This window comes from Anabrus simplex, chromosome 14, assembly GCF_040414725.1.
Source record: "Anabrus simplex isolate iqAnaSimp1 chromosome 14, ASM4041472v1, whole genome shotgun sequence".
NCBI classification, from domain to species: Eukaryota; Metazoa; Arthropoda; class Insecta; order Orthoptera; family Tettigoniidae; genus Anabrus; species Anabrus simplex.
In genome coordinates, this window is record NC_090278.1 from 14,608,836 (window position 1) to 14,634,020 (window position 25,185).

At 40.7% G+C, this 25,185-nt stretch overlaps 1 protein-coding gene across 1 annotated transcript in view; it reads left to right on the plus strand.

Annotated features, from left to right (window-relative positions):
- Positions 1-25,185, plus strand: part of LOC137502973 (uncharacterized) — a 74,378-nt gene that overhangs the window by 28,869 nt on the left and 20,324 nt on the right. The window contains exon 5 of the mRNA XM_068230254.1: positions 2,801-2,883. Coding sequence (XP_068086355.1) covers positions 2,801-2,883 — 83 coding nt within the window. The remainder of the gene's footprint in view (positions 1-2,800; positions 2,884-25,185) is intronic.

Below are 25,185 nucleotides of genomic sequence, written 5' to 3' on the forward strand. Positions count from 1 at the left end.
TATAAATATGTTCTCTATCTCTCCCTGCTCACACTTTAGACCCCAGTTATGCTTTTATCATTTTCTCAGTTTTCTTTTTTTTTTTTTTGTTCTTTTCTTCTTCCAGACAACCACTTCAAATATTGCTTTTCACAAATTTCATACCAGTTATGACACCATTAAGTTTTTGATGCAGTTTTCCTTTGGCTTTGTGGAGTCGCATTCTTCATTGAAGATCAATTTCCATCTCCATCAGCATGTCTGTACTGTCTTCTGACGATATTTGAAGAGTTTAAAAGTATCCGAGTACCTGGAGTTTGACTCATCTAATCAAAGTCAACTTTCCAACAACGTCATACTCCGTTGATTGTATTTGAGCATCACTTTAGATTTTGCATTTGCCCGCAAACTCCTAGTTATCTGCATAATTCACGCAAGCCCTAATCTTGTGTGAAACCCGCTATCTGCATTGGACTGCCATCTAGCGGCATTCTCAGTACTCAACTTGTTTTCGTGATCTCCGTGAATATGTATATACACCGACCGGTTTTTGTTTTGATTATTGTGGTGGTCGAAGCTTGTCGGTGTGAAAAGATTCGTCCTCATCGCTGCTGTTGGAAAATACACATTGAAAATTAAGTAAAGAAGAAGCAGGATACATGGTGTTCGACACTGGATGAATTACTCGCCATCCAGCGAGAGCCAAAATGTCTGGGTTTCCTTTTTATTTCATTATTATATGTTCGGCGAGTCTGTAAGTACTGATAACCCAAAATTTTGATCTGGGGACTGGATTAACTTGAAGGAATGCATGCTAACTATATTGTGCATGATCTTTCGATAATCAAAGGATTTACATTTGAATATGTTTCAACATGTTACAGATTATCACTTCGTAATAACGATATGATTTAAGTTATTGGGGTCTCTTTAATGTAAGATTTTGGCTATGTTTACGCCTGTTAATTAATTCCAAACAAGTTATCTTGTGCTTTTTATCTTAAAATTCAAATTAGATGTAATTGCAAAAACCGATGTTGTTCATTGACTGTGGCATCTAAAAGGCATTTTTCAATCATTATATTGTGGGTGGGTTTATTCTTAATGTCTTTTGATTTTTGGAGTGTGTTAATGGTTCATCCTGGAGAAAAGTTAGTTAGTGAGCAGAAAGCGGTTCGTTTGACTATCTCGGTTGTTGATGCGCAGCCATTTTCTTTCGGTCGTGAACCCGTTACTATGACAGTACTTGTAAATATTGCTGTCATGGAGGTCTCTGTTATGAGCTAACAGCTGACGGGCGTTCTCTGTAGCGAGGATTATTGGGGGTTGTCATGGATATGATGTTGACTTATTATGTGAATGGGAATACTGTTGAGTTAACCGCGAGATTGGTGTTTAAGAGTTTAATGTTTATTTCCTTATAAGTTTCGTTCTGCCTGAGTATTAATTCTGTTTCTGAGTATTATCCTTTATGAACTTGTTCTGGTGAAATATTGTATGGAGTTTTCTCTTTGGTGACCAGAGATAGTCTCATAAGAAACCGTTTTCTCCTCTTGTGCTACAGTCAAGTTATACTTTCTGTTGCATTAACTCACTGTAATTTGCTAGGTGTAGTTCTGGGATCCCAAGGTCTGATTAAGGGCTTTGTTTACTTTTTTTAAAAAACGAGATCTTGCAATTTTACCTTTTATTATTCCAAAAGAGTTATATTATAGAAGGCTTTTAAATATTTCATTTCCTATTAAATTCCTAATTTCCTTCAAATCGTTGTTTTTATTTTAGTCAGTAGTAACTTATTTTATTTAGTAGTAATTTATTTATTCTTTATCCACCTGACCTTGGTGGGCCCTAGTACTTTCCACATGCTACTACGACCTTCTATTGGGAATTTCCTTGTTCATACTGCTCTGGGTCATGCAAATACTATCGTGCTATACCTCCTTGAAAGTATACGATAGTTTGCAATAGTATTATGGATAATGGATTCATATAAATAACCATTTTATCAGGACAGACTGATTTTTAATAATTGTAAATTTTTTAAATGGAACATGAAGAAACGAATGGTGGTTTCTTTGTCCTCAAGGCCCTGATAATTAGTTTTAAGCACCAGTTTGATTGTAGTATATTCAGTGCATGCCTGTTAAGTCTTAAGAATCTTTCATGTTTTTCACTATTCTGCGTTGTATCTTTATGTCCATTTTAATCTAAACTATTAACCAACAGCTGAAGATGTGTTGTATGAGACAAAACATGTACTGCCAAGTTTTTGATTATGTAATTTAAACACAAAATGTAATTGGAATTGTACTGAAAAGGTGGAAATCCTCAAGTCTTTCATTTGAGAGTACAGTGAAGTTTGGAACTCAGTTGAACAGCTCTATTCCTTACTCCCAGTCCCAACTTTACAGTAATTTTGTAATACTGGGGAGCTCTGTTTGGGAAGAGGACCAATTGATGTCTTCTTGACGATCAGAATCATTGATGGGAATGCAATTAATGGAAAGCTACAAGTGACAATTCATGTAAAATGTGCAAGACAAGCAGACAATGACAGGATGATGTTGGAGGAGATGGCATTGTGTGTGTGGATGTGTTCCCTCTTACGGTGCTGTCCTCTTCTTATATTCATACTATTGTGTGTTCTTTTTCTGATCTTTTCTCTTTAATGATATGACACTTTTTTGTTCAGTTGCATTTTTTTATATTGGGAGAATTAATTTATATTTTTATTTTGCCATCTGTCTCTTGTTTATTTGTATATTTTTATTCTTGTTACCTCTTTACCTCGTAATTTACTTTCCACATTTCTTGCTTACAGCTTTCTGCAGAAGTTAAGGACGAAATAGTCATAGAGGAACATCCAGTAGGTCAACCGGTCCAATGTATCAAAGAAGAAAACATGTAAGTACAGTTTAGGTTTTACATCCCTAATCCTGCAAAATACAGAATTTGTTGTTTATCTGCTCACTTGCTCCCTCTGTGTACAAGTGGTCGATTTGTTCTCCGGGTCCCTAAGTTGCAGGTCAATCCTGATGCAGACAATGAGACTTTTGAAGGAGTTAAGGAATGTCCACTTTATAGTTCATGTTGTACATTCTCTGGCGTTTACTTGACAAAATTCATTAATTTTCACTGTTGATGCTGGAGATGCCACCTAGCAGGAATACAGGAAAATGGAACATCTAAATTGACAAGCAGGCAGCCAAATTGCATGTATGTAAGGGGCCTGTTCATGATAACTTAGCCCATAAATTTCTAGTAATACCTGGTCACTGTTGTGCTCAGTGGTAGGATTTAATATCTGTGATTTAGCCTTGTTTGTCAATTTAATCCTTTTTTTTAACCATATTATTGCGCCGTTCCCGCGTCCAGGTCGAGTCGCATGAGATCCAGGCTAGCTAGTATATAATTCCATTTCCTGCTATTCAAAGTTTATGGACTATGGGTTCCACATTAGAGAAAGATCACCTATTTATGCTAGTGGAAAATACCTAACTTACGCAGTGGACGCCTCCTACCTGTATTCCTAGTTAGTTTCCACCTCCGGCTTATGCAATTACCAAGTGGTTGACACTTACATCTAAGCATCTATTCTAGAAGTCATTAAAAGAAGGCTACGTTTTATCATGCATCATTTATTGTAAATCAAGAAAGGTCAGACGCAAAAGGTTGTCAAGAATTCCTCTTTGAAATGTTAAGTAATAAGCATTGATATATATCTTGAAATTCATCTTGAAATGTTAAGTAGGAAACATTGAATTGAAATAAGATCTCAAATTGGGATAATAAAAAAAAATGAAAACGTTACATTAAAACACATTAATTGAAAAATACTAGATTGAAAATATCTGATTGAAAATAAAATAAATTTAGTTAAAAAAAATAGATGCATCTAAATAAATGAATGAAAATTACATTGAATCACAATGTATACTCTGTTGTGGATTGAGGGTCTTTAAATATGGGATGCAGCTTCCATATTTGGTAACGAGTAAATTAAAATTAAATCACATCTTTCATTATGTAAATTCTTATAAAATTATTCCGAAAATCCTACATGCTTTCATCTAATATTTGTTAATTCCTTGCAATAAGGTAACTTTGCTTGACTCAAACTATTTATGTCCAAATACATAACCAGATTGACATGAGAAAAAGAAAAATGAAAATCCACAGCCTGTTTCCAGTCATTTGACCGGGTCAGGGATCGAATGAATGAAGCCCTATCTAGCGGCGAGGATAGGAAATGTGCTGGCTGCCGAAGCCTGTCGCACTCCTCTGGGGCAATGAGAAATGACTGATAGATGAATGAAATGTGAATGGAGAGTGTTGCTGGAATGAAAGATGACAGGGAAAACCGGAGTACCCGGAGAAAAACCTGTCCCGCCTCCGCTTTGTCCAGCACAAATCTCACATGGAGTGACCGGGATTTGAACCACGGTATCCAGCGGTGAGAGGCCGGCGCGCTGCCGCCTGAGCCATGGAGGCTCACATGAGAAAATATCTTCAGAAATATTTAAAACAGTTAACATGTATCATACTTTTCAAACATGTTCTCAGATTTCTTGGCATTTCTTCTCGCAGAGACAAAGACAAACCCCTTCAAGTCAATATATTCTTTAAAATATTATGATCAAACCTCATATCTAGAAATTACGTAAACTGTTCTCTTATTTGAGAGCATTAATTAATTCAAGTGCATATCTATGTCATAACATTGTGCTATCAAGTGTACGTGACCATCCCTCAATCAAATCATACCGTAATTGGGTGGTCTACCTTGTGAGAAGGCTCTACTTACTACCAACAACTCTTAGTTGTGAAGATAAGTCACCAGTGATATCGGATAATGCATTGGAATAAACTTCAAAGCTTCCCTAATATGTGAGAAAATACTTACTGTACCAGGCGGTATACCCCTACACCACAATTTTAAATCTTGCACCAATGAATCCTCCTCTACAGGAGAAACTTTGAACTTTATAAACTGTATCAACTCATAAGTTTCTCAGGAGATGTCACTGTGTTAATTTTGATTTGTTTTTGTTTTCCATTGATCAAGAAGTGTGGACATTCTCTTATAGGTGTCTCTACTAAAAAGCTATGATCATGCACCCTGGTGTGAAGTTAAGGAACTTTTTGGAAGAATAAATAATAATAATAATATTATTATTATTCTCTTTACTAAATTTCGTTCTTTCATTTGTGGGTTGGCAATATTAATCTTTTCTTTCCGCCAGTTTTAAACTTAGCCAATCCAGAATTTCTGTAATTAATTTTTGACCAATCATGTCTTTCTTCTTCGATTTTGATGTGTATGTTCAAGACTGATCAATAAAGAAAGAGGGTGTGGCTGTTTTATTCATGAAAGGTCTCAAACTTTCCCTGAGGGTTTAAAAACTGTTGATTTTCACGGCTCTTTGCCACTTCATCAACATCTAGCTTAGTGTATGCACATGTAGCAGGAGGCGGAAAGTGCCTCTTTCATCAGTCAGCAGCCCTTCAACAAGGTAGTGGCCATTTAACATCTTTATTTCTTGCTAGCTCAGCAGTTTAATCCGCGGGGAAGGTCCAAAACCTTTTACAAATGAAACCTATCTTTTCAAAATGTAAATTCTGCCGGCTTATGTAAAACTTAAATCTATAACTGTAATTCGGGGACAGAGAGTGCTTTACCCTCTCAAGCTCCCCTTCATTTTGCCTTGAGGTGACTACGCTTTGGTAACTGATTTTTTTTCTCTTCCTTTATGTATTAAACTTTTCTTATACGAGTCACCTCAGTAGTTTGTGAATAGCCCCCTTTTCTTCGGCCTAGTGCCTCTTAGGTTTTAAAATGTGTATTTAGGAGTGCAAATTCACGCCTCCATTTATTTTGCAGTTTGGGCCATTTAACCTATTATTTTTCGACTAAGGCCCAGTAGGTTGGGTACGAGATACCCCCGTTTCATTTGATGTAACTTGTGCCTTGTGGGCAATTAAGTGTAAAATTTGATATGGCCTTGTAATAGGCTTTGAAAACTGAGAGCGTGTCTGCTCTTTTCTGGTATTGTAAGCAAGCTTCTGGGAGGCTTGAGGTTGAAAGTGGAGAGCAAGTGCTCTAAGTAGTTGGGGTTTTCTGCCCTTTGGTAATATGTGTTTGTGAGCTGAGAGCTCGGAAATTGTTAAACGTGGGGCTCGAAACCCACATTGTTAAATTTGTCTCTAAATCTTGGCTTTTCCTGATCTTGTACCTGATTATCAGTTATTTGTTGACTTTTGGTTAGTTGTTAAACCTTGAAATTCTATGTGAAAATTGTTAAGTTTTGCTATTATCAAAAATATAACCTTTAATGCAATTTTAATTATATCTTGGCCTTGCAGTTAGACTTATTCCAGCCCGCACCTTCTTTCACCTCTGCATTCCACGGGTAACCCTGTAACACTTACGATCAGAAGAAACACATGGATGTAGGTTAATTTCATATCATCTTCCCTATCAAGAATCATTTGAGGATCTACAATTAAAATATCAACATACGGACGTCATTTAGATCGTGTCCTACTCTGCATATGGCTTATTCAAGGATCAACGGTCGATTGAAGACAAATTGTATTCATTCGCCATCTCAAAAGTACGTGACTTGAAATACTATCTTCATTGAAACAAACTATGACCTTACTCACGAAGAACAATCATCACCAACATTAATCATCATAACCTCATATCATTATTCACATTTAAAACCATCATTTCACATTATTTATCATACATAACACTTCACATCCTAGTAAGCGCGTTGATTCATTCCAACTCGATGTATGTTTGATTGTCATCATTGACCGTGTACCTGACTGCTCTGTCATAGTCTTAATCTTTTAATAATTCTGTAAATTATTACCATTTCCTTCTATTTAGTAAACATATCCTACATACGATCTCGTTTTCTCTATTATTTGATGTCTTAAGTTCTCACAGAAGCCTAGTATTTATCGCAACGTCGTATATAATTCACCAAGTGATAAAAATGTAATCTCCTTTCATATTATATTGACAGCATTACGAACAGATGCTTTATTATCAATGGTTGACTATGTCCTATACATGGATTTGACATTTAGGTCCGATGAATACCTATCAACCTTTAACCTAAGTCTTACGGAGATATCCGAGGTAGTTAGAGGTGAAAGAAGGTGCGGGCTGGAATAGGTCTCAACTACAAAATTAAAGTTAATTTAAAACTTTAACAAAGGTTATATTTTTTTTTCAAAATCAACAATTAACAAAGTATAACAGGTACCAAGTAGCAGATCAACAAATTAACAAATTACAGTTGGTTACAAGATTTCGGCTTCGAGCCCCAAGTCTAATTCCTGAGCTCTCAGCTCACAACCGCAATTGCTGAAGGGCACAAAACCCGAAAGTACGAGGAGCACTTGCTCCTAATTACAATGTTAAGAAAAAGAGCAGACCGGCTCTCAATTTTACAAGCCTATCAAAGGCTACAACAAACTTCATTTCTATCTGCCCTAAAGGCACACAAGGAAACAGGGGTAACTAATACCCAAAGGTCTTTGCAGGAAGGAAAACAAAACGGGGTAACTAAATGGCCCAAAATACAAAATGAATGGAGGCGATATCTTGCACTCCTACACCAAGTTTGTCTAAAACCTCTGTGGTGCTAGGCCGATCATACAGGGCTAATCCCAAGCTGAGGAGGTGACACATATGAGAAAACTTTACTACATTAAAGAAGAGAAGATGGTTATGAAAACGTAGTCACCTCCTTTTTAAAAAATGAAGGGGAGTTCGAGAGGGTGAAGCACTCTCTATCCCCGCTGTACAGATTTGTAATTTATAGATAGACAGAAAAGAATTTACATTTTAAAAAGGTAGGTTACATACTACAAGTTTTGAAACCTCCCTGAGAGTTAAACTGCTGAGCTAGCAAGAAATGAAGATGTTAACAGGCCATTACCTTGTAGATGAACTGCTGCTTGAAGAAAGAGGCGCTTCCCGCCCCCTGCTCCATATTCGCACACTAAGAAAAATGTTACTGAAGTGGCCCCGAGACAAGAAAATCAGCAGTTTTTATACCCTCATGGAGAATTCGAGACCTTTCAAGAATAAGTAGACACACCCCCTCAATTTTATTGGGTCGCTAAAGGTTACACATCAACATCAGTAGTATAATTGGACAGTTCGGCCGCCACCTCCACCTCAGGCTCCCAGAGGCCACCTCCACCTCCACCTCAGCCAGAGGCCTCCCAGTGGCCACCTCCACCTCCACCTCAGCCAGAGGCCTCCCAGATGCCTCCTCCACCTCCACCTCAGCCAGAGGCCTCCCAGAGGTCTCCTCCACCTCCCGCGGAAAATTTGAATTTGTAAACAAAGCCACGTGCTTTTTGACAGCTGTCATCGACAACAACGCATCGCTAACCTCAGTACTACCATCTTGACGGGCCTAAACCTCAGTAGTGCCAACTTAACCTAACTAGCGCGAGGTAAACAAAGCCACGTGCTTTTTGACAGATTTGTAAACAAAGCCACGTGCTTTTTGACAGCTCTCATCAACAACAACGCATCGCAAACCTCAGTACTACCATCTTGACGGGCCTAAACCTCAGTAGTGCCAACTTAACCTAACTAGCATGAGGTAAACAAAGCCACGTGTTTTTTGACAGCCACGTGCTTTTTGACAGATTTGTAAACAAAGCCACGTGCTTTTTGACAGACAACAACGCATCGCTAAACTCAGTACTACCATCTTGACGGGCCTAAACCTCAGTAGTACCAACTTAACCTAACTAGCGCGAGATAAACAAAGCCACGTGCTTTTTGACAGCCACGTGCTTTTTTGACAGCTGTCATCCGCCATCTTTGAGCACCGTGCTGCCCTCTTTCGTCACCTGTCATCGGCAGTGCTGCCATCTTGACGGGCCTAAACCTTAGTGCTACCAACTTAACCTCACTAGCTCGAGATAAACAAATCCACGTGCTTTTTGACAGCTACGTGCTTTTTTGATAGCTGTCATCCGCCATCTTTAATCTATAGAGTACAGTGCTGCCCTCTTTAGCTACTTACCTTTGAAATGTGGTGGCGGATAATTTGAAAAATGCTTTTCGACAAGCAGCCATCTTTAATCCAGAGAGAACAGTGCTACCCTCTATGTGGTGGCGGCAAATTGAAAAATTCCACATGCTCTTGTTTGAAAACAAACTCGCGTGCTTTTTTGACAGCTGTCATCTGCCATCTTTAATCTATAGAGCACAGTGCTGCCCTCTTTAGTTTGAAATGTGGTGGTGGTAAATTCCACGTGCTCTTGTTTGGAAACAAAGCCATGTGCTTTTTTGACAGCTGTCATCCGCCATCTTTAATCAACAGAGCACTGTGCTACTATCATGCGGGCAATTTCATCACCTGTCATCCGCCATCTTTAATCCACAGAACACCATGCTGCCCTCTTTGTGGCTACTACCTTAAGCACGTAGTAGCGGGCAATTTGAAAAGTTCTGTTAGCTATCATCCGCCATCTTTAATCAAGAGAGCACTGTGCTGCCATCTTTAGCTAGATACCTTTGAAATGTGGTGGCGGCAAATTGAAAAATTCCACGTGCTCTTGTTTGGAAACAAACTCACGTGCTTTTTCGACAGCTACCATCCGCCATCTTTAATCAACAGAGCATAGTGCTGCCCTCTATGTGATGGCGGCAAATTCCACGTGCTCTTGTTTGGTAAACATAGCCATGTGCTTTTTTGACAGCTGTCATCCGCCATCTTTAATACAGAGAGCACCGTTCTGCCCTCTTTAGATGTAAATTCGTCACCTGTCATCCGCAGTGCTGCCATCTTTAGCTAGATACCTTTGAAATGTGGTGGCGGATAATTTAAAAAGAAAAATTCTACAGCAGCCCTCTCTCGACGCTAATTGCATAAGATGGCGGCTATACATGACTCCTTAAGGGTGCTTACGCAAGATGGCTGCTATACACAGGTTCTTATGAGACGCCCTTGGGATGCTTGCTCAAGATGGTAGTTATACATGGCTCCTTATGAGATGCCCTAGGGATGCTTGCTCAAGATAGCGACTGCTCTTATGGGACGGCTTAAGTGTCCTTGCACAAGATGACTTGAGACGCCCTAAGGATGCTTGCACAAGATGGCGGACACAAGATGGCGGCTATACATAACTCCTTATGAGACGCTTTAAGGGTGCTTGCGCAAGATGGTTGCTACTCTTAGCTTAGAGGCTAACGTTTCGTGATAGTTCGATTCATTAAATTTAGGGCTTAAATGCAAAATGTTAAATATATCGAAAACGGTGCACCGTAGAGCAAAACGGACAACATTTTTCTGCCTAATACCTAGGTTCGCAGTATGAGGAACAAGAAAATCATAGTCTAATGATGGGATCAACGGTTCGGTTCCTACTTAGGCCCTTTGGCATTTGCTCTGTTTTAGCTTGTATTGAAGCGAGTCTTCGTAACATGATCAGGTCTAGCTATGGTAGAGAGTATAACGTACCGTGCAGGTTCGATTCATTAAATTTGGAGGCTTAAATGCAAAATGTTAAATATCTCGAAAACGATGCATCGTAGAGCAAAACGGACAAAATTCTTCCGCCTAATACGTAGGTTCGTAGTATCAGGAACAAGAAAAAACATAGTCTTATGATGAGATCAACGGTTCGATTCCTACTTAAGCCCTTTGCCATTCGCAGCTATCTATTTCTACAAGATGCTGGCTGCTCTTATGAGAAACAAGATGCCTTGAGACGTCCTAGGGATGCTTACGCAAGATGGCAGACACAAAATGGTGACTATACATAGCTCCTTATGAGACGGCCTAGGGGTGCTCGCACAAGATGGCGGCTACTCTTATGAAGAAAGCTAGCTTAGAGGCTACTGCGCAAGATAACAGCTGCTGTTATGCATGTGGTGGAGGGCAATTTGAAATTCTATGTGCTTAATCAACAGAGCACCCTGCTGCCCTCTTTAGCTGAAATGTGGTGGTGGATAATTTGAAAAATTCTTTTGACAGCTATCATCTTTAAACAAAGGCGACTATACATAGGCTGTTAAGGCCTTATCATTCTCCTCCTCCTCCTCCCCCTCCTCCTCCTCCTTCTCTACCTCCTCCTCCGCCTCTTATGTCAAGGCATAGCTTTATATCGAACAAGTTTAAACCTGCATCGCGAAGGCAAGCGTGTGCAGCGATAACATTATTGTGCATGTTTAGACTTTCGAAACATAAGAAGAGTAGAATCAAACGCTGTACTCGATACGACATGTGATCAGAACATTGATTGATGCGTTCAGAAAACAAAATAAGTGATCAAGACTAGAATCGAACAATGTACTCAATACATCATGTGTTTAGAATATGTCAGGGGATACGCTTGTTCTAAGAAGATCAGATTGAAACATAACAAGACTAGAATAGAACACTGTAATCGATGTTGTTAACTTCAACATGTGATCAGAACATTGATTGATGTGTTCAGAACACAAAATAAGTGATCATGACTAGAATCGAACACTGTACTCGATACAACATGTGATCAGAACATTGATCGATGTGTTCAGAACACGAAATAAGTGATCGAGACTAGAATCGAACACTGTACTCAATACAACATGTGTTTAGAACATGTTAGGGGGTACCCTTGTTCTAAGAAGATCAGAATGAAACATAACAAGACTAGAATCGAACACTGTAATCGATGTTGTTAACCTCAACATATGATCAGAACATTGTTTGATGTGTTCAGAGCAAAAGTACAATTTTGATGATTTGCGCAGCTAACTCGCTCGGTAAACGATATAGCCAAAGTATATCTTCAAATTATTTACCTTCCATCATTCGTCTTGTGTGTAAAAATCAGTCGAACAAGTTATCGCATAAACATGGCTGAAAAAAAATCGTGATAGGGTATGGAACCCAGGGGTTACATCTTATCAGAAGGGCAAAAAAGATGAAAGGACTCTTCCTCCTCCTTACCGCACATTCCTTGGCTAAAGGGCTAATGGGCTAAAGGGCTAATGGGCTAAAGGGCTAAAGGGCTAAAGGGCTAAAGGTGCAACAACCTCATCGATCGCTATCAGCAAGAACGCTTGTACTTTGTTAAGTGTAGAAAATTAATCTTTATTGCTAAATGGTTTTATGTTCAGAACAAGGAATGGAACCTAGGGGTTACGTCTTACCTAATAAAATCCCCGAGGTGCGATGAGTTACGTTTTTCGAACTAGTGTTTGGAACACTGAACTTTTCAAGATGGCAAGAGTGAGGTTAGCAATGTTCTGTTGTTGGATTTTAAATTCCGCGCTACAACATGCATAAGGTGGTAGCCCTTGAGGTTTACCGCCGTAAAGATGGCAAGAGTGAGGTTAGCAATGTTCCGTTGTTGGATTTTTAAAATTCCCCGCTATAACATGCATAAGGTGGCAGCCTTAAGGTTTACCGCCGTCAAGATGGCAGCAGTGAGGTTAGCGACGCTCTATTGTCCTTCAAAGTGAGGTTAGGGTTCGTCAAGAAGACAGCTGTCAAAAAAGCACGTGGCTATGTTTACCAAACAAGAGCACGTGGTCGTGACGTCACGGTCACGTAGTATGCTGCCTCAGCATGCAAAGTTCAATGTCTACACCTACGTAGTTAACACTCTGCTATGTTCACAAGATTTTTATACATCACTATTCTTTATGCTTTAAGTTCATTCACATAGGCTATGCTAAGATAGCAGCACAAACACATGCGAACTTTGTACATTCTAATGGAATAAGTTTAGTACTGTGTGCGTCAGGGATACATGATGTGTGCACGCATTTAATCTTGACTATACGTAATGCTGCTGCTTTGTTTACAAGATTTTTATACATTGCTATTCTTTATGCTTTAAGTTCGTGCACGCACAAGCGATACTCGTACGCTCTAGCAGGAGAAGTTTAGTACGATATTCGATACATACATTATCGATAGGTGATGTGTACACGCTTTAGAACATAGCTCATCTTTATGCTTTAAGTTCGTGCACATGGGTTAGGGATACACAAAAGCGATTGCTACATGCTCTAGCGGAAGAAGTCTAGTACGATAGTAGATGCATGTAAAATCGATAGGTTATGCTAAGATAGCAGCACACTTACATGATTTTAGCACAATCTAGTGGGAAAAGTTTAGTATGATAGTCGTTTCGTGCAAAATCATTAGGTAATGTGTAAACGCTTCGAAACAAGGCTATTCTTTGTACTTTAAGTTCATGCGTACAGGTTATGCTAAGATAGCGGCACAATCTAGCGCAAGAAGTTTAGTACGAGAGTCGATGTATGTAAAATCGATAAGTAATGAGTACACGCTTTAAAACATGGTTATTCTTCGTACTTTCAGTTCATGCATCTTAGTTATGCTAAGATAGCAGCACAATCTAGCGGAAGAAGTATTGTACGATATTTGTTGCATGCAAATCGATAGGTGATGTGTACACACTTTGAAACATGGCTATTCTTTTTAGTTTAAGGTCATGCGTATAGGTTATGCTAGGATAGCAGCACAATCTAGCGGGAGGAGATTAGTACGAGAGTCAATGCATGCAAAATCCATAGGTAATGTGTACATGCTTTGAAACATGGCTATTCTTTGTACTTTTAAGTTCATGTATATCAGTTATGCTAAGATGCCAGCACAATCTAGCGGAAGAAGTTTAGTACGAGAGTCAATGCATGCAAAATCGATAGGTAATGTGTACACGCTTTGAAACATGGCTATTCTTTGTACCTTAAGGCCATGCGTATAGGTTATGCTAAGATACCAGCACAATCTAGCGGAAGAAGTTTAGTACGAGAGTCGATGCTTGTAAAATCGATAGGTAATGTGTACACACTTTGAAACATGGCTATTCTTTTTACTTTAAGGTCATGCATCTTAGTTATGCTAAGATAGCAGCACAATCTAGCGGAAGAAGTTTAGTACGATATTTGTTGCATGCAAATCGATAGGTGATGTGTACACACTTTGAAACATGGCTATTCTTTTTAGTTTAAGGTCATGCGTATAGGTTATGCTAGGATAGCAGCACAATCTAGCGGGAGGAGATTAGTACGAGAGTCAATGCATGCAAAATCCATAGGTAATGTGTACATGCTTTGAAACATGGCTATTCTTTGTACTTTTAAGTTCATGTATATAAGTTATGCTAAGATGCCAGCACAATCTAGCGGAAGAAGTTTAGTACGAGAGTCAATGCATGCAAAATCGATAGTTGATGTGTACACGCTTTGAAACATGACTAATCATTGTACTTTAAGTTCATTGGTATAGGTTATGCTAAGATAGCAGCACAATCTAGCGGAATAAATTTAGTACGAGATTTGATGCATGCAAAATCAATAAGTAATGTGTACACGCTTTGAAACATGGCTATTCTTTGTACTTTAAGTTCATGTGTATAAGTTATGCTAAGATAGCAGCACGACCTAGCGGAAGAAGTTTAGTACAATATTTGTTGCATGCAAAATCGATAGGTGATGTGTACATGCTTTGAGACATAGCTATTCTTTGTACTTTAAGTTCATGCGTCTTAGTTATGCTAAGATAGCAGCACAATCTACCTGCAGAAGTTTAGTACGAGAGTCGATACATGCAAATTCGATAGTTGATGTGTACACGCTTTGAAACATGACTGATCATTGTACTTTAAGTTCATTGGTATAGGTTATGCTAAGATAGCAGCACAATCTAGCGGAATAAATTTAGTACGAGATTTGATGCATGCAAAATCAATAAGTAATGTGTACACGCTTTGAAACATGGCTATTCTTTGTACTTTAAGTTCATGTGTATAAGTTATGCTAAGATAGCAGCACGACCTAGCGGAAGAAGTTTAGTACAATATTTGTTGCATGCAAAATCGATAGGTGATGTGTACACACTTTGAAAAATGGCTATTCCTTGTACATTAAGGTCATGCGTATTGGTTATGCTAAGATAGCTGCACGATCTAGCGGAAGGAGTTTAGTACGAGAGTCAATACATGCAAATTCGATAGTTGATGTGTACACGCTTTGAAACATGGCTATTCTTTGTACTTTTAAGTTCATGTGTATAAGTTATGCTAAGATACCAGCACAATCTAGCGGACGAAGTTCAGTACGAGATTCGATGCATGCAAAATCGATAGGTGATGTGTACACACCTTTTTACTTTAAGGTAATGTGTATAAGTTATGCTAAGATAGCAGCACAACCTAGCGGAAGAAGTTTAGTACGATATTTGTTGCATGCAAAGTCGATAGGTAATGTGTACACGCTTTGTAACATGGCTATTCTTTGTACCTTAAGGTCACGCGTATAGGTTATGCTAAGATAGCAGCACAATCTAGCGGAAGAAGTTTAGTACGAGAGTCGATGCATGCAAATTCGATAGGTGATGTGTACACGCTTTGAAACATGGCTATTCATTGTACTTTAAAGTCATGCTAAGATAGCAGCACGATCTAGCGGATGAAGTTTAGTACGATGGTCGATGCATGTAAAATCGATTGGTGATGTGTACACGCTTTGAAACATGGCAATTCATACTGCTGCTCTGTTCCCAAGACTTTTAAGAATAGCTAATCCTAATACTGCTCTTAACGACGTCGAGCTAAGGATTGATTACGTGACCGTGACGTCACAGCCACGTGCTCTTGTTTGGTAAACATAGCCACGTGCTTTTTTGACAGCTGTCTTCTTGACGAACCCTAACCTCACTTTGAAGGACAATAGAGCGTCGCTAACCTCACTGCTGCCATCTTGACGGCGGTAAACCTTAAGGCTGCCACCTTATGCATGTTATAGCGGGGAATTTTAAAAATCCAACAACGGAACATTGCTAACCTCACTCTTGCCATCTTTACGGCGGTAAACCTCAAGGGCTACCACCTTATGCATGTTGTAGCGCGGAATTTAAAATCCAACAACAGAACATTGCTAACCTCACTCTTGCCATCTTGAAAAGTTCAGTGTTCCAAACACTAGTTCGAAAAACGTAACTCATCGCACCTCGGGGATTTTATTAGGTAAGACGTAACCCCTAGGTTCCATTCCTTGTTCTGAACATAAAACCATTTACCAATAAAGATTAATTTTCTACACTTAACAAAGTACAAGCGTTCTTGCTGATAGCGATCGATGAAGTTGTTGCACCTTTAGCCCTTTAGCCCTTTAGCCCATTAGCCCTTTAGCCCATTAGCCCTTTAGCCAAGGAATGTGCGGTAAGGAGGAGGAAGAGTCCTTTCATCCTTTTTGCCCTTCTGATAAGATGTAACCCCTGGGTTCCATACCCTATCACGATTTTTTTTCAGCCATGTTTATGCGATAACTTGTTCGACTGATTTTTACACACAAGACGAATGATGGAAGGTAAATAATTTGAAGATATACTTTGGCTATATCGTTTACCGAGCGAGTTAGCTGCGCAAATCATCAAAATTGTACTTTTGCTCTGAACACATCAAACAATGTTCTGATCATATGTTGAGGTTAACAACATCGATTACAGTGTTCGATTCTAGTCTTGTTATGTTTCATTCTGATCTTCTTAGAACAAGGGTACCCCCTAACATGTTCTAAACACATGTTGTATTGAGTACAGTGTTCGATTCTAGTCTCGATCACTTATTTCGTGTTCTGAACACATCGATCAATGTTCTGATCACATGTTGTATCGAGTACAGTGTTCGATTCTAGTCATGATCACTTATTTTGTGTTCTGAACACATCAATCAATGTTCTGATCACATGTTGAAGTTAACAACATCGATTACAGTGTTCTATTCTAGTCTTGTTATGTTTCAATCTGATCTTCTTAGAACAAGCGTATCCCCTGACATATTCTAAACACATGATGTATTGAGTACATTGTTCGATTCTAGTCTTGATCACTTATTTTGTTTTCTGAACGCATCAATCAATGTTCTGATCACATGTCGTATCGAGTACAGCGTTTGATTCTACTCTTCTTATGTTTCGAAAGTCTAAACATGCACAATAATGTTATCGCTGCACACGCTTGCCTTCGCGATGCAGGTTTAAACTTGTTCGATATAAAGCTATGCCTTGACATAAGAGGCGGAGGAGGAGGTAGAGAAGGAGGAGGAGGAGGGGGAGGAGGAGGAGGAGAATGATAAGGCCTTAACAGCCTATGTATAGTCGCCTTTGTTTAAAGATGATAGCTGTCAAAAGAATTTTTCAAATTATCCACCACCACATTTCAGCTAAAGAGGGCAGCAGGGTGCTCTGTTGATTAAGCACATAGAATTTCAAATTGCCCTCCACCACATGCATAACAGCAGCTGTTATCTTGCGCAGTAGCCTCTAAGCTAGCTTTCTTCATAAGAGTAGCCGCCATCTTGTGCGAGCACCCCTAGGCCGTCTCATAAGGAGCTATGTATAGTCACCATTTTGTGTCTGCCATCTTGCGTAAGCATCCCTAGGACGTCTCAAGGCATCTTGTTTCTCATAAGAGCAGCCAGCATCTTGTAGAAATAGATAGCTGCGAATGGCAAAGGGCTTAAGTAGGAATCGAACCGTTGATCTCATCATTAGACTATGTTTTTTCTTGTTCCTGATACTACGAACCTACGTATTAGGCGGAAGAATTTTGTCCGTTTTGCTCTACGATGCATCGTTTTCGAGATATTTAACATTTTGCATTTAAGCCTCCAAATTTAATGAATCGAACCTGCACGGTACGTTATACTCTCTACCATAGCTAGACCTGATCATGTTACGAAGACTCGCTTCAATACAAGCTAAAACAGAGCAAATGCCAAAGGGCCTAAGTAGGAACCGAACCGTTGATCCCATCATTAGACTATGATTTTCTTGTTCCTCATACTGCGAACCTAGGTATTAGGCAGAAAAATGTTGTCCGTTTTGCTCTACGGTGCACCGTTTTCGATATATTTAACATTTTGCATTTAAGCCCTAAATTTAATGAATCGAACTATCACGAAACGTTAGCCTCTAAGCTAAGAGTAGCAACCATCTTGCGCAAGCACCCTTAAAGCGTCTCATAAGGAGTTATGTATAGCCGCCATCTTGTGTCCGCCATCTTGCGCAAGCATCCTTAGGGCGTCTCAAGTCATCTTGTGCAAGGACACTTAAGCCGTCCCATAAGAGCAGTCGCTATCTTGAGCAAGCATCCCTAGGGCATCTCATAAGGAGCCATGTATAACTACCATCTTGAGCAAGCATCCCAAGGGCGTCTCATAAGAACCTGTGTATAGCAGCCATCTTGCGTAAGCACCCTTAAGGAGTCATGTATAGCCGCCATCTTATGCAATTAGCGTCGAGAGAGGGCTGCTGTAGAATTTTTCTTTTTAAATTATCCGCCACCACATTTCAAAGGTATCTAGCTAAAGATGGCAGCACTGCGGATGACAGGTGACGAATTTACATCTAAAGAGGGCAGAACGGTGCTCTCTGTATTAAAGATGGCGGATGACAGCTGTCAAAAAAGCACATGGCTATGTTTACCAAACAAGAGCACGTGGAATTTGCCGCCATCACATAGAGGGCAGCACTATGCTCTGTTGATTAAAGATGGCGGATGGTAGCTGTCGAAAAAGCACGTGAGTTTGTTTCCAAACAAGAGCACGTGGAATTTTTCAATTTGCCGCCACCACATTTCAAAGGTATCTAGCTAAAGATGGCAGCACAGTGCTCTCTTGATTAAAGATGGCGGATGATAGCTAACAGAACTTTTCAAATTGCCCGCTACTACGTGCTTAAGGTAGTAGCCACAAAGAGGGCAGCATGGTGTTCTGTGGATTAAAGATGGCGGATGACAGGTGATGAAATTGCCCGCATGATAGTAGCACAGTGCTCTGTTGATTAAAGATGGCGGATGACAGCTGTCAAAAAAGCACATGGCTTTGTTTCCAAACAAGAGCACGTGGAATTTACCACCACCACATTTCAAACTAAAGAGGGCAGCACTGTGCTCTATAGATTAAAGATGGCAGATGACAGCTGTCAAAAAAGCACGTGAGTTTGTTTTCAAACAAGAGCATGTGGAATTTTTCAATTTGCCGCCACCACATAGAGGGTAGCACTGTTCTCTCTGGATTAAAGATGGCTGCTTGTCGAAAAGCATTTTTCAAATTATCCGCCACCACATTTCAAAGGTAAGTAGCTAAAGAGGGCAGCACTGTACTCTATAGATTAAAGATGGCGGATGACAGCTATCAAAAAAGCACGTAGCTGTCAAAAAGCACGTGGATTTGTTTATCTCGAGCTAGTGAGGTTAAGTTGGTAGCACTAAGGTTTAGGCCCGTCAAGATGGTAGTACTGAGGTTAGCGATGCGTTGTTGTCTGTCAAAAAGCACGTGGCTTTGTTTACAAATCTGTCAAAAAGCACGTGGCTGTCAAAAAACACGTGGCTTTGTTTACCTCATGCTAGTTAGGTTAAGTTGGCACTACTGAGGTTTAGGCCCGTCGAGATGGTAGTACTGAGGTTTGCGATGCGTTGTTGTTGATGAGAGCTGTCAAAAAGCACGTGGCTTTGTTTACAAATCTGTCAAAAAGCACGTGGCTGTCAAAAAGCACGTGGCTTTGTTTACCTCGCGCTAGTTAGGTTAAGTTGGCACTACTGAGGTTTAGGCCCGTCAAGATGGTAGTACTGAGGTTAGCGATGCGTTGTTGTCGATGACAGCTGTCAAAAAGCACGTGGCTTTGTTTACAAATTCAAATTTCCCGCGGGAGGTGGAGGAGACCTCTGGGAGGCCTCTGGCTGAGGTGGAGGTGGAGGAGGCATGTGGGAGGCCTCTGGCTGAGGTGGAGGTGGAGGTGGCCACTGGGAGGCCTCTGGCTGAGGTGGAGGTGGAGGTGGCCTCTGGGAGCCTGAGGTGGAGGTGGCGGCCGAACTGTCCAATTATACTACTAACATCGAAAAAGAAAGACACTATTGGTCAGAAATTAATTACAAAAATTAGTTATTGGTTAAATTCAAAACAGGTGGAAATAAAGGATAACTGTTGCCAAACCGCAGAACAAAATTTAGTAAAAACAAAACTTATGAATGCTAAATTTCTTCAAGAGAGTTCAGTCCTTGCACCAGAGTGCATAATCAAAGTTTTGATAGAGACATCTGTTAGAGAATGTCCAAACTTCTTGATACGGAGCAAACAAACACAAAACAAAATAGACACAGTTCAGAACACTTCAAAATTACCAAATTTACAGTAGTGACATCTTCCGAGAAACCGTTGAGTTAATACAGTTTGTTAAAGTTCAGGTTTTCTCCTGTAGAGAAGTTTCAACTGGCGCAATATTTGAATTCGCGGCGTGGAGGTGTACCGCCCAGTACAGTCCTCCCCCCCCAAAAGTCCTTCCAAGGGGTGACACAGAAGAAAACAACAAATTTGTTTTAAAAAGTCCAAGTTTTGCTGATGAGTTGAAGAATTTAAAAGAGAAAAATATAACTTTGCAATAGTCGAAGGTCTCAGAAGTTGTTTGATATTAGTGGGATTATATAAAATCCAGTTTCAGAATTTTTTTCTAGTAGCTTTTGATGAAAGGTCTCTATGGTTGTAGTAGTTGAATTCCAGAAAAAAAAACTTTAATTCTTGGAAGAAAAACATTTTTTCTAAGTCCACCGAATGTTGATTTGAAGCAAAGCCGTATTAATAGGAGAAATAGAGTGTCAATGTTGCTGAAGAGAAACATTATCTGTCGCTTAATTTTGACGACAAGACCTGCCGCCGCTGCCTGTGTCCTGAGGAGGCCGCTCGGACCCCTTAAGTACCCTGAGATACCGCTCTCCCGCACTATGAGAGGGGTAGTCGTGCTGCACGACGCAGATGCGACGTTTGTTTACAGTCCACAAGTAGCTTGCGGGTGGTGCGCCGCACATCAGCCTTGGCCGGAAGGAGGGATCCGACGCGCCGTACACAGGTTGACCTCGCTGGAGTGGAGTGGGCCCGTACCCCACCTCAGTGGCGGTACGGCGCCGCACGGCTGCGGGGGCACTGAAACAGTAAGATCTCAGCGGCAGAATTCTTGTTGGACAGAAATGTTTTTAGGGTACTGTCTTTGTGGTTGAGGCTGAGGGGCCAGCGGCATGGAAACTTTTATTTCATTACTTTTATTTTAATGCCACTGGTGTGATTTAGCAGGAGACGGGAGCGTGGTAATGGCCATATGGAGGGGACAGCATGGTAACTTCAAGGAAGGTTTCACAAATTTTATACAAAGCAGATTCAACCAAATGTAAAACTATAAGAGGCAGAAGGCCTTAAAATGAAACTAAAAATATAACCTTCAGGATACTTACAAAGTTATAAAGGCAAGGTTAGCACGGAAATTATACAGGTTTCACCTGCTACAAGTGAACCCTAAATATCCTCTCGGTGGCTGGATTGCTTAGTAACAACGTCACCGGGGTAAGGAAATCTAAAATGATGCACGGCCCATGAAATCTGGGGGCAAGCTTGCCCGCGGGAACAAAATTCTTGACCATAACTTGGTCTCCTACCTTTAAGTTGGTGGGCCTCCGTCCACGATCATATCCTTCCCTAATTTTTTCATGAGAAATTTTAAGATTGGCCTTGGCCTTCTTCCAAAGATCTCTAATATTATCTGGATCTATTGTCTCGGGTAGATTATCATTAAGAGACCAAAGGTTAGAGAGCGGCGTGTTGGGAACAAACTTGAATATCAATGAAGCTGGAGTAAACTTATGAGATTCATGAACCGCCGAATTCAAAGCAAAAGCTAACCAATGCAGGGACGTGTCGCACCTAGAATGATCTTCATGATGATAGGCAATAAGAGCCGACCTCAAGTTACGATTGACCCGTTCAGCTAGAGATGGTTGAGGATAGTAAGCAGAAGTAGTCACATGAGAGATGGACAGATCAAAACAGAATTTACGAAAGAGATTAGATGTGAAAGCCTTAGCATTATCTGAAACAAGATATTGACACGGACCAAAAGAAGCGAAGATGGAATTTAAACAAGAAATGGTGGACTGAGCGGTAGCCAGCTTAGTCGGAAGTAACCAAGAAAATCTGGTGAAGCCATCTACACACACAAGGATGAATTTATTGGCATTCCCCTTTCACTGGGGAAAGGGTCCGACGTAGTCGATATAGAGTCGTTCCATGGGGCGCGACGCTTGATGAGAAGACAAAAGCCCTTGCTTAGTGGACATAGTGAGTTTACTAAGCCAACGTGTTTTACAAGATTTTATCAATTCACGGATTTCTCCGTCCATACCCTTCCAGATGAACATTTCACGAATCTTTTCTCGAGTTTTGAAATGTCTAAATGCCCCCCCAATGTGGTCTCATGGTAGTACTTGAAGATCATTGGTACAAGAACAGCTGGAACTACGACTTTCATCTTTTGAACATGCCTCGACGGGCAACATAAAACACCCTTCCCCAGAAGAAAGGGTTTCTATTATCGGAGCCAGCGTCGGATGTTCACGTTGATATTTTTCAATATCCCTAAAGAGCATGGGAGCATCTGTTAGAATGGCATTAATCTCAGGTAGTATGGACTCGGGAGGTGAAGAACGATCAACCTGTTCAGGGGTCTCTATCTCATTAGAAAACATACGGCTTAGTCCGTCTGCCACAACATTTTCAGTACCTCTGATATGCCTAACGTCAAATTGGAAGGCAGAAATTCGGATGGCCCAACGGGCTATACGACCAGTACGACGCGGCCTACCTAAGACCCAACTTAAGGCTTGGTTATCAGTCTCCAAGTCGAACTTGACATTTTCCAGATAAAGGCGGAACTTTTCTAGCGCTAACAAGACAGCCGAACCCTCAAGTTCATAGATGGAATACTTGGCTTCTTGAGCCGAAAGAGTCCTAGACGCATAGGCGATGGGTCGCCTCCCTAGTTCGGTCTCTTGAAGAAGGACCGCAGCCACTGCCGACGACGACGCGTCGGTTTGGACGATGAATTTCTTCGAGAAATCCGGCATTGCAAGAACAGGGAAATTACACAGAGCGGCTTGTTGAGAAGGTTCCCACTCAAATTTGACGCCTTTCTTACGAAGTAAGTTCAAGGGCGCCGCTCTATTGGCGAAATTTGGAATAAACTTCCTGAAGAAATTCACCATACCAATGAACCTGGCAATACCTTTGATGTCTTTGGGAGGTTTGAAATCACGGATGGCCTGTGTTCTAGAATGATCTACAGCGACACCATCGGGCGACACAATATGCCCTAGAAATGACATAGAAGGCTTAGCAAAAGCGACTTTGGACAACTTAACTGTTAACCCTGCCTTACGAAGACGATTTAGGACTTCTTTCAGATCATCGAGATGTTCTTCAAAGATCTCAGAAAACACAACGACATCATCAAGATAATGATACAAGTATTCAAATTTGATGTCGGAGAAGACCCTGTCTAGCAGTCTCGTATGCACGGCTGCCCCCGTGTGGAGCCCGAAAGGCACGCGGTTGTACTCATACACGTTCCAATCCGTGGCAAACGCTGTCAGGTGTTTAGATTCCTCTGCAAGCGGTATCTGATTATACGCCTGATTAAGATGGTGAATAACTTAGCTTTACGGAACCACGAAAAACAAGAGTGAAGTTCTGGAAGGGGCACGGATTGTAACACCACCTTCCGATTGAGAGCCCTATAATCAATTACAGGCCTGAAGCCACCTTGGGGTTTCGGGACTAGAAAAATAGGCGATGATAACGCCGACTTAGAGGGGCGAATAATACCATCTTTTAGCATCTGATCTATGATTTCTTTCAATGCCGTCATTTTAGGTGGAGATAGCCCATAAGGTGGAAAACGGACAGGAATCGAATCCGTAACCTCAATCTTGTATTCGATAAGGTCAGTAACACCAAGAGTATCAGAGAAAACCTCTGGAAACGACTGACACAACTTACGAATACTCTCTGCCTGCTCCTCAGGTAGATGTCTAAGGTCTAACAACATCTCATCCTGGGTAGGCGAAATAGATGAACATCTTACAGAACATTTTAACAAAGGGATTTTGGAATAACTATCAAATATGAAAGTGCACGACTTGCTCTGAAGGTCGAGCACTAGACCGGTGTGAGACATGAAATCAGCTCCCAATATAATGGGGCAAGACAAGTGCTTGGCCAAAATCAGTTTAAATTTCCAAGTAAATTTAGATACACGAATTTTGGCATACAGAAAACCTAAAATTTCTAATGGAGAGGAATTTGCCGAAACATATTGAACCGAAGTCGAACAAAAATCAGGAAGTTTACAAACAGATTTCAATTTGGAGTATCACTCGGCCGAAATAATAGAACGAACACTGCCTGAGTCTAAAAGGGCAGTTACAGGCTCATTATTCAATTCAATTTTGAGAAATGGGATAGGTGCGCGAGTATCCGCCGCAATCCTAAGACATTCTTTGGGACATTCAGATGGTAATGTCGAATAGTTCTGACCTTTTCCGGAATTTACGTAAGGTTAAACCGGGGCTGAGCCTTGTGGAGAGGGGTTAGCCGACTCAGCCGAAGCCACTAGTCACTTATGATTGTTGGTGGAAGTTGCACCCGAAGTTGAGCAGGAGGGGGTTCTGTTAGCATTAGGGCAGTTCTTGGCAATATGAGAGAAGGCGCCGCATTTAAAACAACCTTGGGATGACCCAGTTCCATTCCTGGTCTCATTGGGTTTAATCAAGGGGCACTTGTTCCGAAGATGGTCAGGCGGCCCGCAAGCGTAACATTTACGGGCAGTGACTGGTCGGCGAGGTGGAGGCCGAGGATTGCTAAAAGAAGGAGGGGTCTCCCTCGCCACACGTAGTGTGTCGGCATATCTAACTCCTTCGGCTGAGACAGCCATAGCCTCTAACTCGGCAAAAGTTTGCGGGCGCGAAGCAAAACACAAGTATGATCGGTATGATGGAGAAATGCCTTCCACAATGGCCTGTACAATCTGATCTCCAGGAAAGTGAAGGGCAAACACCCTGGTATAGAATTTAATATCTTGGATGAAGTCTGCCAAGTTTTCATCCAACCGTTGTACTCGGTAGTAGTTTTTGAATGAGCGATGACCTAGCTCGAGCGGGGATAAAATTTGCTAACAGATGGGCATGGAAGTCTTCTATGGATGATTGTTCAGCAATTGCCCTAACTATCTTGTCTGAGAGAACACCAACGGAATAGGGATAAATAATTTGAAGGATTTGACATGGATAAAGGGAAAACACAAGAGCATGATCCTGAAAT